This window comes from Canis lupus, chromosome 27 (assembly GCF_011100685.1).
Source record: "Canis lupus familiaris isolate Mischka breed German Shepherd chromosome 27, alternate assembly UU_Cfam_GSD_1.0, whole genome shotgun sequence".
NCBI lineage: Eukaryota > Metazoa > Chordata > Mammalia > Carnivora > Canidae > Canis > Canis lupus.
The window spans coordinates 5,704,759-5,724,319 of NC_049248.1; the positions used below are offsets into that span (position 1 = coordinate 5,704,759).

The 19,561-nt window shown below is 35.1% G+C and overlaps 1 protein-coding gene across 6 annotated transcripts in view; it reads right to left on the reverse strand.

Moving 5' to 3' along the window:
- The window catches only part of C27H12orf4 (chromosome 27 C12orf4 homolog), a 46,532-nt gene that overhangs the window by 694 nt on the left and 26,277 nt on the right, over nucleotides 1-19,561 (reverse strand). For 4 of the 6 annotated variants that reach the window (XM_038576516.1, XM_038576517.1, XM_038576518.1 and 1 more), the window contains 6 exons: nucleotides 19,263-19,460; nucleotides 18,217-18,345; nucleotides 15,591-15,665; nucleotides 10,221-10,423; nucleotides 1,633-1,690; nucleotides 740-807 (listed from right to left, as the gene is read on the reverse strand). In XM_038576516.1, coding sequence (XP_038432444.1) covers nucleotides 740-807; nucleotides 1,633-1,690; nucleotides 10,221-10,423; nucleotides 15,591-15,665; nucleotides 18,217-18,345; nucleotides 19,263-19,460 — 731 coding nt within the window. Of the gene's footprint in view, nucleotides 1-739; nucleotides 808-1,632; nucleotides 1,691-9,043; nucleotides 9,123-10,220; nucleotides 10,424-15,590; nucleotides 15,666-18,216; nucleotides 18,346-19,262; nucleotides 19,461-19,561 lie in introns of those variants that run through there. The other 2 variants (XM_038576519.1, XR_005379755.1) reach the window with 2 other exon arrangements.

The window sequence follows — 19,561 nt, forward strand, 5'->3', positions numbered from 1 at the left end:
TTGGTTATGGGCAAGGGGTGTTTTTCTTCTGAGACCCTATATTATTTACATCAAATAGTAAGTTTAATTAACAGAAAAATCCCTAGATAGTATAATCAGTAATAAAAGCATCACTAATTTTGCTAAGCTCTATATGGAATACAGAATCATTTTCTGCTAATGCCCTTTTAAATGAATTCTTCAAGATCTAGAAGAACATAAATGTAGGGAAAAAATAAAAGATGAATGACTCATATGTGGAATATAAGAAATGGTGAAAGGGATTATAAGGGAAAGGAGGGGAACTGACTGTGAAATATTAGAGAGGGAGACCAACCACAAGAGACTCCAAACTTTGGGAAACAAAGAAAGGATTGTGGAAGGGGAGGTGGGTGAGGGGTTGGGGTAACTGGGTGATGGATACTGAGGAGGGATGAGCACTGGGTGCTACACTATATGTTGGCAAAGTGAACTTCAATAAAAACAAAAAAAGAAATAAAGGAGAAAAATAAATAAACAAATTTAAAAAGATGAATGACATTTGGTTTTGGGGTTAAATAAAAGAGCCCTTGAGTGGTAGATGCTGACATCTTTGACAATAAACTAAATGCCTTTATGGCATCCACTTTTCCCCTTAATACAGAAAGCTGTTACCATTTTATTATGTTATATTGAGTTTAAGGACAGTGTGCCTAGCTGTATGTGGGTGCAATATTATAACAGAGATTAAACAGGGGAGAGGTCTGTTCAGATAACATACCTGTGGTACCAGAAACTGTACTGTCCTGGATATGCCTCCATCCCATGAAGCCATTTCCATCATGAAACCTAAAACAGAACAACACACTTTGCTGAATTATGAGTTCTGGTCTTCAAATATACCAGTCCCTTATGGAGATAAACTGAATTTTCACTGTGGTGCTTCATGTCTTGCATTTTTCTTAAGCTCTACTTAGTCTCCATACAATGAAGCTAGAGCAGGTTATTTTTTTTTAATTTTTTTAAAATTTATTTATGATAGTCACAGAGAGAGAGAGAGAGAGGCAGAGACATAGGCAGAGGGAGAAGCAGGCTCCATGCACCGGGAGCCTGATGTGGGATTTGATCCCGGATCTCCAGGATCGCGCCCTGGGCCAAAGGCAGGCGCTAAACCGCTGCGCCACCCAGGGATCCCTAAAGCAGGTTATTAAAGGTTAATTGAAGATGTGGTTCTATTTTTTTTTTTATTTTTTTTAAGAAAAAGCAAGCTATAATCAGAGCAAAACAGAATTAACATCCAAATATACTTGTATTTCAAGAAGGCCAGATATTTGTTTATTTTGTGACTGGAGAAAGATAAGTAAAGGGATCACTGGGTGGCTCAGCAGTTGAGCGTCTGCCTTTAACTCAGGGTGTGATCCCGGCGTCCCAGGATCAAGTCCCACATTGGGCTCCCTGCATGGAGCCTGCTTCCCCCTCTCCCTCGCCTCTCTCTCGCTCTGTCGTGAATAAATAAATACAATCTTTAACAAAAAATATTTGCCTTGTTAAACTACTTTCAACTGAGGCACCAGATGACAGAGGTAATTGTTCATAATCTTCTCTTGGGTTGTTCTACTTTCAATAGTTGGGACTAATAAATACAAGTCACGTTAAATATAAGGTTATGCTCACCTTTGACACACTTAAACACAAGTTCTGCTCTCCTTAAGCACCATGGTATAGTCATTTCCTAAAAAGAGAATCAAAACAAATCATAGGTTTTTAACAGAACTTTGTAAAAAAAAAAAAATCAGATCTTAATTTATCTATAACGTTGACCATCTACTTTGTGGACAGATTCAAGCAACTATTGCTAATGTTAGCTGGGTTTCTTCTGGTCCTTCAGTATAACTTCTTATAGCTGTGGACTACATTTGTGTAGTACAAACCAATTTAATTATCCTAGTAAATAAAATTTTATTTTTAAAAAAATTTTTTAAATTTTTATTTATTTATGATAGTCACACAGAGAGAGAGAGAGAGAGAGAGAGAGGCAGAGACACAGGCAGAGGGAGGAGCAGGCTCCATGCACTGGGAGCCCGATGTGGGATTTGATCCCGGGTCTCCAGGATCGCGCCCTGGGCCACAGACAGGCGCTAAACCGCTGCGCCACCCAGGGATCCCTAAATAAAATTTTAAAAATAAACATACCTTTAAAATTTTCTAGATAATTAATTCTAAAGACAAATAAAATGACATAAGAACTCTAACTTCTCTCAATTTAGCATGAATAATTCCATTAACTTGTATAATATTTGAACAATGCATTAAAATTCTTTTATTGTATAAATGCTATTATAAAAGTAACAGAAATAAACAAACATCCCATCCCAGCCACCTACCAAACCTACATTTCTACATTCCTTTCTAGTCTCTGATCAAATGCACACATGAATGCTATTGTCAGACTATAACCAACTCATTTATAATTTTCTATAGTTATGATCAGTGGTTATACCATTTTAAATTCTACTTTTCATTATCACCAGAATTACTTTTCCATGTTGCAAGTCTTTATAATCATAAGTATAATATACACTTATTATTTCATTAGAGTGGTTCTCTACCTTTTTGGGTCTTAGGGTCTTTTACACTCTTAAAAATCAATGAGGACACTAGTGAGCTTTTTTTTTTTTAATTCAACTAGCCAACTTATACTGCATCAGTTTCAGATGTAGTGTTCAATAATTTACCAGTTGTGTACAACACCCAGTGCTCATCACATCACTTGCCTTTCTTTTTTTTTTTTTTATCACTTGCCTTTCTTAATGCACCAACGAGCTGGTCTATGTGGATTTTTATCTCTTGATAGTTATTACAGTAGAAATTAAAACAGAAAAATATAAAATATAAAAAATATAAAAAATACTAATAATGAAGCAGCAGAAAGAGAGATTAAGAAATCAATCCCATTTACAATTGCACCAAGAAGCACAAGATACGTAGGAATAGACCTAGCCAAAGAGGTGAAAGATCTGTATTCTGAGAACTATAAAATACTGATGAAAGAAATTGAAGACCACAACAAATGGAAAGACATTTTGTGTTCACGGATTGGAAGAAAAAATATTGTTAAAATGTCTATACTATCCAAAGCAATCTACAGATTTAATACAATCCCTATCAAAATACCAACAGCATTTTTAACAGAGCTAGACCAAACAACCCTAGAATTTGTATGGCACCACAGAAGACCCTGAATAGCCAAAGCAACCTTGAAAAAAGCAAAGCAAAGCTGGAGGCATTACAATTCTGGACTTCAAGTTATATCACAAAGCTGTAGTCATCAAGACAGTATAGTGTTGGCACAAAAATAGACACATAGATCAATGGAACAGAATAGAAAACCCAGAAATGAAGCCACAACTATATGGCTAATTCATCTTCAATGAAGGAGGCAAGAATATGCAATGGGAAAAAGACAGTCTCTTCAACAAATGGTACTGGGAAAACTGGACAGCAATATGCAAAATAATAAATTTTACTTAAAAATGACAATGAAAAACCCACTGCACATTAACATATTTTTAAGAAAGATTTATTTATTTATTTGAGAGAGAGATGGATAGAGAGAGACAGAGAGCACACACATGCGCACAAGCAGGGGCAGGGAGAGGGTGGGGGAGAGGAGAAGACTCCCCGCTGAGTACAGAGTTGGGACAGGGAAATCTGTCTCACCACTCTGGGATCATAACCTGAGCTGAAATCAAGAGTCTAGCGCTTAACCGACTGAGACACCCAGGCTTCTCAACTTTTTTTTTTTTTAGTAGAAAGTAACTATATTTCCCTAAACAAAAATATTTAAGTGAGAAGAGTGGCCACGGTTTACATATCTGTAAATTTCATTAATGCCTGGTTTAATAGAAGACATCTGGATTCTCATATCTGCTCTGCATTTAATTTGTTGTATAAAGCCTCTGGAAAAACTCACTGATGCTCATGAAAGGATGAGAATGGAAAAGACAAATGATGCCTTAGTATTGTTAAGAAAATATTTTTAATCTTGCTGAGCCCCAAAGAGGAGCTAAGATCATAGGGGGATCTTCAGAACACAAATTTAAAAACTGCTGTTTTATAAAATTGATGTATCATAATTTATTTAAAAAAATATATACACTATTTTTAAGTTTTTATTTAAATTCCAGTTAGTTAACATACAGTGAAATATAAGTTTTAGGTATATAATATAGTGATTCAACACTTCCATATAACACCTGGTACTTATCACAGGTGCCTTCCTTAATCTCCATTACCTATTTCACCCATCCCCCCACCCACCTCCCCTCTGGTAACCATCAGGTTGTTTTTTTTTTTTTTTTTTTAGGTTTTTTTTTTTTCATAGTTAAAGAGTCTGTTTCTTGGTTTGCCTCTCCCTCTCTCTTTTTTTCCCCTTTGCTCATTTGTTTTATTAAATCCCACATATGACTGAGATCATATGGTATTTGTCTTTCTCTGACTTATTTTGTTTAGAATAATACTCTCCAGCTCCATCTATGTTGTTGCAAATGGCAACATGTCTGAGTAATATTCCATTGTATATACAGACCACTCTTCTTTATCCATTCATGAGTTGATGGACATTTGGTTTCTTTCCATAATTTGGGTAATTGTTGATAAAGCTACTATAAACATTAGGGTGCATGTATCCCTCCAAATTAATATTTTTGTATTCTTTGGGTAAGTACCTAGTAGAGAGAAGCTTATTACACTGTTGGTGGAAATGCAAACTGATACAGCCACTCTGGAAAATAGTATGGATGTTCCTCAGAAACTTAATAATAAGTACCCCACAAACCAGAAATTGTACTACTAGGCATATTTATTATTTTATTATTTATAAATAATATAAATATAAACACATATTTCTGATATATTTCTTACATTTATTAATGAAGTTATATATATGTGTGCATATATAAATATATATAAAATATGTAATCATATATATACCTTTTTGTTTACTAAATAATTTTCTGGGTTATTTATTTGTATAGATCAGTGAAACAAAATTTAGATTCTTTTTAAAAAATTTTATTTAAATTCAATTTGCCAAGATATAGTATAATACCCAGTGCCCATCTCGTGTACCCTCCTAATGCCCATCAACCAGTTACCTTATCCACTGCCCCACCTCCCTTTCTTCAACCCTTTGTTTCCCAGAGTTAGCAGCCTCTCATGGTTTGTCCTCCTCTCTAATTTTTCCCCTACTCAGTTTCCCCCCTTCCCTTACGGTCCATCTCACTATTTCTTATATTCCACGTATGAGTGACACCATATGACAATTGTGTTTCTCCGATCAAAATTTAGGTTCTTTTCTAAAAGGTTATATCAATTTACACGAGCCATTAGCAATGTATGTGCCACCCAATTTCACATGTTCACCAGCATTTGAACTTTTAAATGGTATTTGAAATATTATCTAACATTTTTACTATTTTAGTAGATCCAAAATGGTATCAACCTGATGGCTTAAAAAAAAACAAACAAACTAGACTTTAGGGGTGCCTGGGTGACTCAGTCAGTTCAGCATCTGCCTTCAGCTTAGGTCATGATCCCAGAGTCCTTGGATGGAGCCCCATGTCAGGCTCCTCACTCAGCGGGGAGCCTGCTTCTCCCTCTCCCTCTGCCTGCCGTTTCCCCTGCTTCTGCACTCTCTCTGTCAAATAAATAAGTAAAATCTTAAAAAAAAATACCAGACTTTACATTTTGAAACAATTTTAGGTTTACACAAAAACTGTGACAATGGTATACAGAGTTCCCATACACTCCCTTGCTCCATTTCCCCTATTATTAACATTTTACATTAGTATAGTACTAACAGTGAGGCTGTCTATGCACCCATCAAGAATAAAGAGAGTAGACTATATCAAACAACAGCAGGGAAAATCCTTAGCAATTCTAATTCACTTGGGGTTTTCAGCGATGTATACATCTACAGCAATAGTAGACTAATGGTGGATTTTTTTCTACAGTGTAGAGTTACTGTGGCATTACAGGAGTTCTGGTGATGACAGTAAAGTGAAATAGCCCCCCACCCCACCCCACTGGCTCCATTTTAACAACTGGCATGAAAACATATTTTAATCATATGACTTCATTTTGAAATGTTTTCTAACCAAATAATGTCAGGAATAATTATAATAAAATAATAATAAATAATAAAATAATAAAATAATAATAATAATAATAATAATAATGGCTCCTCCCCTATCATTTAAGGAACCAGATGAATTAGAAGCCTTAGTAGAGAGAGGAAGCTGTAGAATCTTATCTTCCAAGTACCCCGTGTATCTTTATTGAACTTAATCAAATACTGTCAAACTTCCATTATCTCACTAAAGGTTCTCTATTTGCTGTCAGTTATAAAACCCTGAATACATGATTCGTCTTTCTACTGGGTCCATTACATGCAGTACAATAAACAAATTAGTAACCAAAAAAAGAGAGAAAGAATTGCTATTGAAACCCTATTATTAAAAAATCCACAGTTTATGCAGATTTCCTTAGCTTTGACCTAATGATGATTTCTGTTCCAGAAAAACTCAAAAAGTTAATAATAGATCTACCCTATGATCCACTAATCATACTACTGTATTTACTCAAAGAATACAAAACCAAGAGTTCTAAGGATATATACATTCTATGTTTATTGCAGCATTATTTACAGTAGTCAAGCTACGGAAGCAGCCAAAATGTCTATCAATAAGATGAATGGATAAAGAAGAAGTGGTGTGTATATATATATATATATATATATATATATATATATATATATATATGCAATGGAATATTATTCAACCATAAGAAGAATGAAATCTTGCCATTTGTAACAACACAGACGGATGTAAAGAGTATAATGGTAAGTGAAATAAACCAGAGAAAGATTTTACTCATATGTGGAATTTGAGAAACAAATAAACAAAGGAAGGAAAAGAGAGACAAACCAAGAAACAGACTCTTAACCACAGAGAACACACTGATGGTTAATAGAGGGGAGGGGTGTGGGTAAACTAGCTGAAGGAGATTTAAGAGTGCACTTATCTTGATGAGCACTGGGTGCTGTATGGAAGTGTTGACTATATTGTATACCTGAAACTAAAATAACACTGTATGTTAACTACACTGCAATTAACATTTTTTTAAATGTCAATTGTGATTATAATTGCAGACAATACCTTCTACCATACTTTGACTACTCAACTTGAATCTTCTGATAAGGGTAAAGTTGAACTGCAGAGGTGATTAAGATTTAATTGGTATGTCTTGAAAATTAGATATCAGAATTATTTCCTGAGTTCATGCACCCATGGGAAAAACTGAAAGAATATTCTTTCTATTTAGCCTCTGACGTATTTCAGGTACCTGAAATACTCATATTAATCAGTTTCTCAGTCATTATCTGAAGGTGAGGAACAGTGTGGCTTTCTTATTTTTCACATTCAAAAACAATGGGTTAGGTACAACCACTTTGGGAAACCATTTTATTGTAAATACCAAAGCTAAATGTACGCATATCATGATACCTAACATTTCCATCCTTAAGTATATACTTACCAGAAATGCCAACATTTCTATACCGAAATGTTCATAGCAACATAAGTCATAATAATCAAAACCTAGAAACTACCCAAATGTACATAAATAGTAGAATGGCTAAATAATTGTGGTCTAGCCACAATGGAGTTATATGACAATGTGAATGAACAATCTACATCCACAGACAATAATATGGGTAAATTTTACAACATAATTATTGAGTGAAAGAAGCCAGATACAGGAGTATGTACTATATGATCCCACTTATATAAACTACAAAAAACAAGTCTAAATAATCTATTTTTTCAGCTTTCTAAGATGAAAAAATACATTTACCCTCATGGAGAGAGTGTGGTTCATGTGGCTGGAAGGGAGCACGAGGGTGGCTTCTGGGGTGGTGGTAGTGTTCTGTTCTATGATCTGGGTATTGGTTACATGCGTGTGAAGTGTATGAAAATTTGAGCTATATGCTTATGTATACTTTTCTATTTGTGTATCAAACTCTAATAAAAATTTAAAAACAAATAACATCATCAACCACAATTATAATAATGAAAACCTCTAAGTCCCAAATTATTCAACAAGTTAACAGCAATATGTAAAAAGAAATCAGCAACTCAGGATTCTTGGCTTGCAGGTTCATTCCACATCTACCAGGTTAGCTTGGCTTCTTCAGATCACAAACATCTACAGAGGTAAACTAGTGATTATCAGGATCTATCTTCTTGCTGATAGGTTATTGATAGATTATTTTTTCCTTTCCTTTTTTTTTTTTTAAACTGTGATTAATTTCTTTAGCTCCACCTATCACAGAATATGGGCTGTTTCAGACATTATTGTCATTACTGTGTATACTCTAAAACGTAACCGATTCTAGAAATTCTGTTTGTTAGAGGAAGTAAACAACACCTGAAAATGCTTTGGGACTCTTGCATGAAACCTAAAACAAAGATTAACTCTATATCCTGTGCAGTGTTGTCTGAGTTTGTAGAATAAACTTCTTGACCTGAATGGATGTTTAAATACAACAAATGGGAGGATCATGGCTCAATATACTTTTGTGAATTAAAATGGACACTTTGGAAACAAACTTAATGTCCTGCAGCTGGCTGTCCCAATTTAAAACATGTAACTTTTGTAACATTGTGGGAGAGGGAATGCTAGTAGTATCAGATGTCTGGAAGTAAATCCAAACTTAGTGACTTTTGGAAATACTGTTTTTGAGGTTGTTTCCCACCTACATATAACCATTTTTATAAACTGGTTAACCAGGAGTCCAGCTGCAGAAATGTTTGGATGTTTCCTTGTGGCTGGAATTCAACACAAACTTTCATTGTTATTCTCCAGAGACTTTTATAGATGGACTAGTTAGGGATGATAACTTAACAATGGCTAAACATTCCTGATGGAACTAAAACTCTACAAAGCTACAGTTGATAAAACCCCAAACAAATCATGTTTGTCAATCTCTGTTGATACCATATTAGGTATGACTTAGACTACATACGTGAATGGAACAAGAAATTAGGCAGTCTGATGCAGCTTTCATAGGATAATCCAGAATTCTCTTAATTGAAATACTGTGTCTGATAAAAATACAAATAGGTTGTAAGTGGTAAATCATTTAAAATTACCTCATCTTATCTGGAATTGATTTTGTATGTGTATTTACATAGGTTATTGCATTTAAAATGGCCTCTTTTAATGAAACAAAGTGTTTTGCTCTAAAAAGTAGCATTTATACATATATTTTATTTCAGGAAATAACTTTTACTAATCAGTGGTCAAACTTCCCGACATTCACAATTTCATTAAGCCATTTTGTTTAAAAAAAAAAAAAAAAGCCACTTCCAAACCAGCAGGCACCAAGTTGCTTATATGGGTCTTTCATCACCAGGCTGGACTACTAGCTCTCCTAGGACTTGCCTGCACCCATTGTTTTGAGGCATCTTTGTTTCTCTAGACTATTAGAAGTTGAGGTTTTGGTCTTTGTATTATTTCTTCAGCTTATCCCCTCTAACCAGTTTTTATGTGGATGAGAAGGAAAACAGGAGAGAAAGCAAACAGCCATGGGAAGACTTTTTTTTTCCAAATATAAAACAAAGCACAGTACATAATGAATGGACAATTATGCCATATTTTAACTGTAGGGGTCAACACTTGTTATTATCTAAAAAGCATTCTTGAACATTCTTGAGAGAATGTTAAAATGAGGCTGGCTTCCTCCTGTTATCTAGTATCTCCTTCTATTGCCTATTAATGCATACTCAGAGAATGCAAACTAATTTTTTTTTTTTTTTCAAACTAAACTAATTTTAATGTTGGTGTAGGCTAAATATGAATGTGGAGATAAATCTAATGCCACTTAAGACAAAAGTGGAGGAAGAGGGAGAGAAGAGGGAGGAGTAGGGGCACATGCCTTATCCAAAGCTAAAGCTAATTTTGATTTTCTAGTTTCCTACTATAGGATAATGCTATAATTCTCTGAACATAAATGGTTAAGGATTATTCACTGTTTTGTATCATATGTCACTCAATACTATTAACTAGATATGAGATAAAAAAGGCCATTAGTTTTTTAAAAGGTGCTTTTAAAATGTAAAGTGGATTACTATTATTATTGTTATTACACAATATGATGGTTAATATATTTATAAAATTATGATATTCTTTTATCTGCTTACCTCTGACATATCATGCACCAGCAAGAGAGGTATGCTTATTGTTGTGATGTCATGGGTACAGCAAACCTTGAGTATATTTCGGAGTCCCATAATGGCAGGATCTCGAGCAGTGATGTTTCCTGATTTCACGTTGTCATCCACACAAAGGTGGAAAGCAACATGTATTTCTGAGAGATTAGAATGCCGTGTAATGTAAAATTCTCCTGTGAACACCAAATACAATCATGATTTTCAAATGAATAAATCACATGCATCAACAGGCTTTATAAATAACTATAATTAGGGCAATCAATGAGCTGAACTAGGAGAGGTGTATCAGGAACCTATGTTGGCCTCGGGAAGCAAATATAGCCACTGCTCCTTTATTCTTGGAAAGTTTATGAAAAAAAAAGACAGTAGCCAATTCTGCATTAGATTCATAAATTGGTATGAAGTGACGACCACATGGTAAGTAAATCAAATGAGTACTCACCACTATTTTGATGTAAATGCTCCAAATGTCCTACTTAATTCAAAGTGAACACATAAAATGAGGTTCATTACCTGTCTTCCTCACACCTTAAATCAGTATTCTCCATTTCAATTTGTGGATCTAATCTCCCTACGGTTAGTAATGGCACAGGGCAGAAACATAGAAGTTGCCCTTAATTACTTTATTTCAGTATCTCTTCCTTACTCTACAATTCACCATCAACTACTTTCAGTAGTATTGCCAATAAATAACTCAAATCTGAGCTATTACCCTAGCTCATGCTACTATCATCCCCACTGAGGTTTCTGTCAAAGCCTCTTAATTAATCTCTCTGCTCCCAGTCTTGCCTACTTACAAGCCATTTCCACAGTTGCAGGCAAAACAATTTCAATATAAATCAGATTACATCACTCTGCTACTTAAAATCGTCCAACAGGCTTATACTTCATTCAGGAAACAATCCAAGCTCTTTACTGCGGTTTGCATGGCCTATATGATCAGGACACTGCCTATCTGTCTGAGGTCCTCTTGCCCCACTCCCTCCTCTGCCCCAGTCACACAGGCTTTTGTAAAGTTCTTCAAACACACAGAGCTGGTTTCTAAATCAGGGCTGCTTTATCCAAGTTTTTCTCCTAAGATTCTTATATGGCTGACTTCTTTTCACCAATGATGATCCAAGGTCACCTCTTCAGAGAACTCTTCCTCAACTGTCCCATCTAATATAGGACAGCCCTCACTTACTGTCCTCTACATTGTTCTAATTTTCTTCTCAGAATTGAAATTCTTTGAGATTATTTAAATTTTTTTTAAAAATTTAAATTCTATTTAACATATAGTGTATTATTAGTTTCAGAGATAGAGGTCGGTAATTCATCTGTTGCATACAACGTCCAGTGCTCATCACATCAAGTACCGTCCTTAATGCCCATCACCCAGTTACCCTATCTCCCCATCTAACTTTCCTCCAGCAACCCTCAGTTCATTTCCTATAGTTAAGAGTCTCTTATGGTTTGCCTCCCTCTCTGTTTTCTTATTTTATTTTTCCTTCCCTTCTTCTGTGTTCATCTGTTTTGTTTCTTTTTTTTCTTTTATCTGTTTTGTTTCTTAAATTCCACTTGTGAGTGGAATTATATGGTATTTGTCTTTCTCAGACTTATTTCACGTAGCATAGTACCCTCCAGCACCATCTTGCAAATGCAAGATTTCATTCTTTCTGATGGCTGAGTAGTATTCCATTGTATATATATAAGACATCTTTATCCATTTATCTGTTGCTGGACATCTGGGCTCTTTCCATAGTTTGGCTATTGTGGACATTGCTGCTGTAAAGATGGGTGTAAGTGCCCTTCGGATCACTATGTTTATATCCTTTGGATAAATACCTAGTAATGCAATTGCTGGGTCATAAGGTTGCTCTATTTTTAACTTTTTGAGGAACCTTCATATTGTTTTGCAGAGTAGCTGCACCAGCTTGCATTCCCACCAACAGTATGAGGGTTCCCCTTTCTCCAAAGCCTCGCCAACATGTTGTTTCCTGAGTTGTTAATTTTAGCCATTCTGACAGGCAGGAGGTGGTATCTCACTGCGGTTTTGATTTGTATTTCCCTTATGCCGAGTGATGTTGAGCATTTTTTCATGTGTCTGTTGGTTATTTGTATGCCTTCTTTGGAGAAATGTCTGTTCATATCTTCTGTCCATTTCTTTTTTTTTCTTTAAAGATTTTATTTATTTATTCATGAGAGACACACACAGGAAAGGGAGAGAGAGAGAGAGAGAGAGAGAGAGAGAGAGAGAGAGAAAGGCAGAGACACAGGCAGAGGGAGAAGCAGGCTCCATGCAGGGAGCCTGACCCGGAACTCAATTCCAAGACTCAATTCCAAGATCACGCCCTGTGAAGGCAGGCCCTAAACTGATGAGCCACCCAGGGACTCCCCTTCCGTCCATTTCTTGACCAGATTTTTTGTCGTTTGGGTGTTGAGTTTGATAAGTTCTTTATAGATTTTAGATACGAGCCTTTTATCTGATAATACATTTGCAAATACCTTCTTCCATTCCATAGGTTGCCTTTTAGTTTCATTGACTGTTTCCTTTGCTGAGCAAAAGCTTTTTATCAGAGACCATTGTTTCTGCTCAGCAACTATAGGGATCTCATCTATCTTGTTTAGTGTTCTCTCTCCAGCACACAGAACAGTGCCTGGTACACAGAAGGTACTAAATACATATTTGTTGAATGACTGGATGAATGAATGCATAGAGACTGAATGCCAGAGCGGCATTTATCAAGCCTTAAAATCCATGCTTCCTATAATTGCTCCATTTTCTATGTAGCCACCCTAGCCATCAGCCTTTATATTCTGCAGCTTCTCTTGATATAAATATGTAAAATACGCAAACATAAAAAGAGTATGTTTTTACAAACACACATGCCTCCCTGGAAATTCTGATAGGAAAATTTTAGGAAAGCTTTGCTCTTCTACGAACTATACCTCCATCACTAACCCCTGCTCTCACAAATTCTGCTTCCCCTTGCTTCAAAGTCATTATTTTACTTATATTGACTTATAAACAAATAATATGCTTAAAAGTACTTGATATACATTAGCACAATGTTTACTCGTTTGTAGTTACCAGTATTTGTAAACTGTACCCATGGATGCCACTAACAGGCCCAATGCAAAGGTATTTTTTTTTAAACTTAACATAAAACATTTAGATAAGCAGAAAAAGAAATTAGAGTATAGTGACAGAGACATCAAAATAGACTAGAAGAAAAAAAGGAAAAGGAAAATTGTCTGGTGGAAGAATATAGTTACAATTTCCCTGAAAGGCAATAAAAGATGCAGACTGCTTATTAGAAACCTGGCAGACGGTATGAGACAATATCATTTTGGACCCAATGAAGTGTATTGCCTCCTCAACACTGGCTGATCATTTAGATGAGGAGAGTGGCAGCATTAAACATGGGCTATGGTCCAGTGGTGAGGCAGATGACTTAGTGAACGAGTCAGGTGCTCCTAATCCCCAAATTGGCACTGCTTTATTTGACCTTACATGACTTGTCTCTTGGCCTCATTTTACCCAGTAGTGAAATGGGGGTCAAAGAGTTGGCAGTGGTAATCAAAATATTGTGATGTAGCATAAAAAGGACTAGATTGGGTATTGAGAAAATCTGGTCTAAGCACTTATTGGCTGAGTGATCTTGGGCAAATCAATCCAATTTATAGATCCTCTGTACTTCATGTAAGAATTGGGAAAAATAATGCCTGACTGCTTTCCTTACAAAGTTGTGAGAATTAGAGGATGTAACCCATAAATACTTAGATAATGATAGAGCAAACCTACTGGTAAAATATATATATATATATATATATATATATATATATATATATATATATATATTTAAAACTATTTTCTTTTGTAACTTGAAAACTTAAAAGCATTTGTAATTGTAATTTGGATCTTTGTTCATCTCTGGTAAACTTTCTGGCTGTGTAGGCATCCTTAAACACGTGGAAATTCAGATGCTGTCAGCATATCTAATCAAATAGTTTGATACTCCTTTTCTAATGCGGACTATGACATATCCTCCTGATTTGGTGGTAATACTGAGATACCAACCTATAGGCATTTCCCAAAAAGGAGCAAGAAAGGAAATAAATATAGCAAGAAAGAGGTATGTTGAAAAAAAAAACAAAACCCACACATCAGTACCTCCGGAATAGGTAATGAGATTGGCACATTTTAAGAAAGCCACAAAATATGGATGATTTAAATTATGGATCTGTGCAGAGAATACAATAAATCCTGTCTCAATGAAGGTATTTTTAGATAGAGAGGAGGACAGTTTCCTGTTCCACAAAGTGGAGGAAGCAGCATGTGGTGATGTAATCCTGCCTCTAACATTACCCTCGAAGGTAGGCTCTCTGAAGGTGGGAGGGAGTTGGGAAGCTGATGACCACAAGCTAACTGACTGAGACCAACAAGATGAATACCAGAAAGGGGGATGCTATCTGCTTACGTTAAATGGAATGTGACCTACATGTAGAAGATCTGGGGTAGAAAGAGGAAACAACCTAGTTATTCAAGAAATTGCAAACTTTACTAGTTACCTTAAAAGACTTTATGCCTGTGTACAGATATGCCTTCCTTGTTATACCCTGTCATACAAACATTACCAAGGATCATCAGAGTGAATTCAATCTGGAAGAGGATCAAGAGCCTGAATTTCCAGTTGATAAGTGATCTATCAAAAAAATAATAAAGGAAATTAAAGAAATGGGAAGCAGGAACATTTATGGGGAAGCGGAAATAAGAAAGATTCTAAATTATATGACCCATGTTCTTTCTACAAGTTCAACTGTTTCCATCCGTAGTGTTGTTTATATTGCAGAATAAGAATGACTTCTGCTTCACTTAAGAAACTAAGAAACAATGTATAACAGAAGAAACTTAAAATAGCAAATAGAATCAAATTTATGCAATTGTTTGAACAATTTTTTCTTGTATAGAACTAGAAAGTCCAGTACTAGTATAAGAATAAAAATTTAGGGCAGCCGGGGTGGCTCAGCCGTTTAGCACTGCCTTTGGCTCAGGGCATGATCCTGGAGTCCCGGGATCGAATCCCATGTCGGGCTCCCTGCATGGAGCCTGCTTCTCCCTCTGTCTGTGTCTCTGCCTCTCTCTCTGTGTGTCTCTCATGAATAAATAAATAAAAATTTAAAAAAGGTTTAAATTGCAGAACATCCATGAAAGTATATTCTGTAGATACAATATTGTTTCAAAGTGATACACTGACAAGCTGTTTTATAATGTACACAATAAGAACTTCTATTTCAAATCTATGATGTCTATGGATGTGATTATAAGAAAATAATAATTTCAAATAAAATACCACTTACCAGGTAGAATATTTAAGTAGTTTCTGTCAGCATTTTTAGCCTTATCATCAATTCCTCCATTTCGGTTTCCAGAATCTATTCATGAGATAATACAGCATGAAAGAATATAACAGTATATGAAAACATATTAATTCTACTGCTCCCTAAACAATCACAATAACAGCAAAAAGTTTACTAAGGATAGCTAGGTGCAAGACATTCTGATACATGTTTTACATGCATAATCTTACTGGATTTCACAAAACCCCTATAACGACAACCTCATGAGGTAGGCACTATTACTATCTTGATTGTATATATGAGGGAACAGAGGGTTACATAAGTTAAGTAACTTAACCAAGGATGCACGGTAAGTGGTAGAACCAGGTCTTGAACTCATACAGATTCCAAACCCTATGGTCTTAACCACATTTGACTTGCCATCACCCTACTTTTCATCTGGGAGGCTCAGTGCACTAAATTAACTGCACATAAAACAACTTCGTTAGATAGTTGTAGGGTGGCCATCTTTATTTTTAGATTCTGAGTCATTGTTGTTGATATAACTTGTTCAGGATTACAAGCAAATGGTTAGTAGTACCAGGAACCACTTGATATTCAGCCCATTTTGAAATCTGTTACTTCTTATCTGACACCATATACAATTTATTTCAGATTTGTGAGATTTTGTTTCAAATGGGAACTTTTTATTTTAGATATTCAACAGGCTTTCTTTCTTTCTGGAAGGCATGATATTATTTAGAAGGATAAATACTGGTAAAGTAAGATACATCACAATTGACCATATATTATTATACTTGGACACAAATTATTTTACATATGTACATCTATTTTTAATAGATTTCTTATAAGATTCAGATGTATCTTCTACTAAAACTCAAAAATGCAGAATGAATATTAGCATTCAAAGCAGCTATCTTTATGAGAGTATATATGTATTCCAATTAAGTACAAAACTATTTTGGGATGGCTGTCAGCATCAGAATATCAGTTGAAAACTGTCAGAACTTCAAATACGTAAACAGAAAATACCAAGGGAAATTATATTTTCAAAAATGTTCTAAATCAAAGTAACTTAATATTTTTACTTAGTCACTACTTTGAATAATTCATATCACTGTACCTTGTAAATGTACATATTTTATTGATAGAGGGAGAGAAAGGCAGAGAGAGGAGGCTCTGTGTTGCCAGAATGTATACTGAATGTAATAGTCTGTTTCTCATACAGACCTATGCAACTGATAGGCTCTGAAATAATGTCCAATCATAGCACAGAAAACAAAAGAAATGATAAATAAGGACTTTAATTTCATTCACATGGGGGATGAACAAACAAAATCCCTACTAAAGGAATAAGAACAGTTGAGAGTCCATTCCTCTCTCCATGCTGTAATTGTAATACCTTATAATACTAAGAAATGACGATTTTTCATTTAAAAATGTATATAAAATGGCGCAGAAAACAAAATTGCTTTTGGCTTGTTATTGTGGATTATAGAGAGATTCTAATGTTATAAACACAGTAAGGAAAATAATGGAATGCCTTAGAATAAACAGGTACTTGAGTATCAGGATGTAAATGTGTAGAACACATACGTGGGCATGCACAGAAAAGGAAAAAACAGAGAAAGTATTTTCACAGAGCTCTTCTATGACAACATGTGGGTTCCTTTCAGAAAGTTGTCTTTTATAGACCTGCTTGTTTCCCTGACTCACTTAAACCACAAAATAGTTGCTTGAACAAGAACAAAATAATACCATGATTTACACACATTGCCTTAACCGTATGTGGTTTGCAAACTTCCTGTCATTTGCTGCACACTTTCTATCTCTCATAAATATACTTAGAATCCTCCTCCTTCTCCCACACCTGTCATGATCTCAATCTTCATGCTTTTAGTCACTGCTAAGAATAATATTAAGATGTTTCTGATCACATCACTGCTAGTTTGAATGCGATGGAGGAAGAAGATGGTAGAAGAATAAGAGGACACACTGGAATTTTCTGAAAGGCCCTCTGTTTGGATATATTTCCATATGGTTTTCTAACACAGCCTGGCTCTGTCACATATACCACACAGTGCCAAAGCAAAGCCACACTTCCCTAGAGCAGGAATCAAAACTAGTGGTGCTGCTATAGTATAGTCCTGGACATAGTAATTTTTCAAAAGAAAACTGAATCAAATCAAAATCAATTCTTATAAGATTTATAATTGACTTCCTGCTACCTAAGAAGGATGAAAGATGGAGCACATTAAGTGTATGTTTTATGCTAACATTTACTCTATCACTTCACTGCCCTTTTGAGGTAGTAATTATGTCCACTTTAGAGATATAGAATTTGTATCACAAGACCACCGACTTTCCACTGAATACTTCAAGTTTAACTATAGAATTTAAATTTAAAAACAGTTTTTGCTAAGGTTATTGGACAAAATCATGCAAAAAAGGAAATTAAGAACAGAATTCAAGTTTCTAGAGAGCTCGAATTTTGTTCTTAATTTCTTTCTTCCATTTTTCCACCAATACAACTTTCTGTATTTTAGTAATGGTCCATATGTTATTAGAGTGCTTAAGGACAGAAAATACTAAAAGTAAAATTTTGAAAATTTTGAGTTTTACTGACCATGCGATTCTTTCAACTTACTCCTTCGCTGGGTTCTAGCATAAAGTACCACCTGCTGGACAACTTCCAGTTGCTCCTCAATTCGGGGAAAATGGAAGTCAGTACATTCTTGGCAAACTGTGGCAAAATCTAAGGGACCCAAAACATTTATAAACTACTAGAGGTGAACTATCAAATAGTATTATAGACAATGACAGCTAGGAGGAATAAAATATAAAATTCATAAGTGTGATTTCTTATACTTGTCCTTTCAATAATTATGTCTTAAATGAGGGGAAAGCGATTTTGTTTGAATCAGAAACCTAATCTCTCAATCACTTGAAAGAGTAAACAATTAATAGACAAGGAAATTTTCATATAATTCCAAACCGTTTTTTTAAAAATTCCAAACCGTTTTAAATAATAGTTACCTTAATGCTAAAAAATACAAGAAAGTTCTTATATTTATGATGGGAAATAAACTCCATTCAAGCTTCCTTAAAAAGTTATACGTTTTAATATACATTATATATTTAAAATTTTTTTCTCTTTTGTATATTTTTTATTGGAGTTCGATTTGCCAACATACAGTATAACACCCAGTGCTCATCCCATCAAGTGCCCCCCTCAGCGCCTGTCAATAAAATTTTTAAAATAATCATAAAGAGTGAGTTGTACAGAGGGAACACAGAATTTTACCTAGCACATTTAAGAAATATGCTATCTAAAATACCTAGGAAGAAAGGACAAAGGGATGAACTAAAATTCACTGAGCCAGGATCTGCTTCTGAAATGAATACATTTATAGCTTGATTATTCTTTTTGTTATGCCTTGAAGCAAGAATCCTATAAGAGCATTACTTATAATAGAATTTTAAGAAAAAGTAAATATGCTGAAGCACTTTACCCATGCTGAAGTATGAAAGATATCTAAAATAGTCATGGCTAGGTATGTGTGTTGCTTGGCTACTAGGATACTAGGGCTAACTAAAATTTTTGTTTTCCTGTAATCCCTTTCTTTGTAAGAATGAAAATTTAATGAAATAAATATGGTAATGCTGACTTACCTCTTTTAATACCACTATAGGAATTGATTCGATTATCTACTAGCAAAACGAGGCCACAGAGAGACGTAGAATAAAGCGATAGTGCAGTCTGGAGTCGATGGAGTTTCACGCCACTTCGATGATTTCTTTTGTGCTTACAAAAGTCCAGCATATCTGCTCTCAGCAATCTCAAATTATGCATGGTCTTCAACTGGGCTCCTGGGGGGTGGGGTGGGCAACAGTCCCAGAAAGAAACTCAGACAGCTGCAAAAATCCAGTATAACAGGATGCAAATCTCTATGGCAAGAATTCAGATAAAT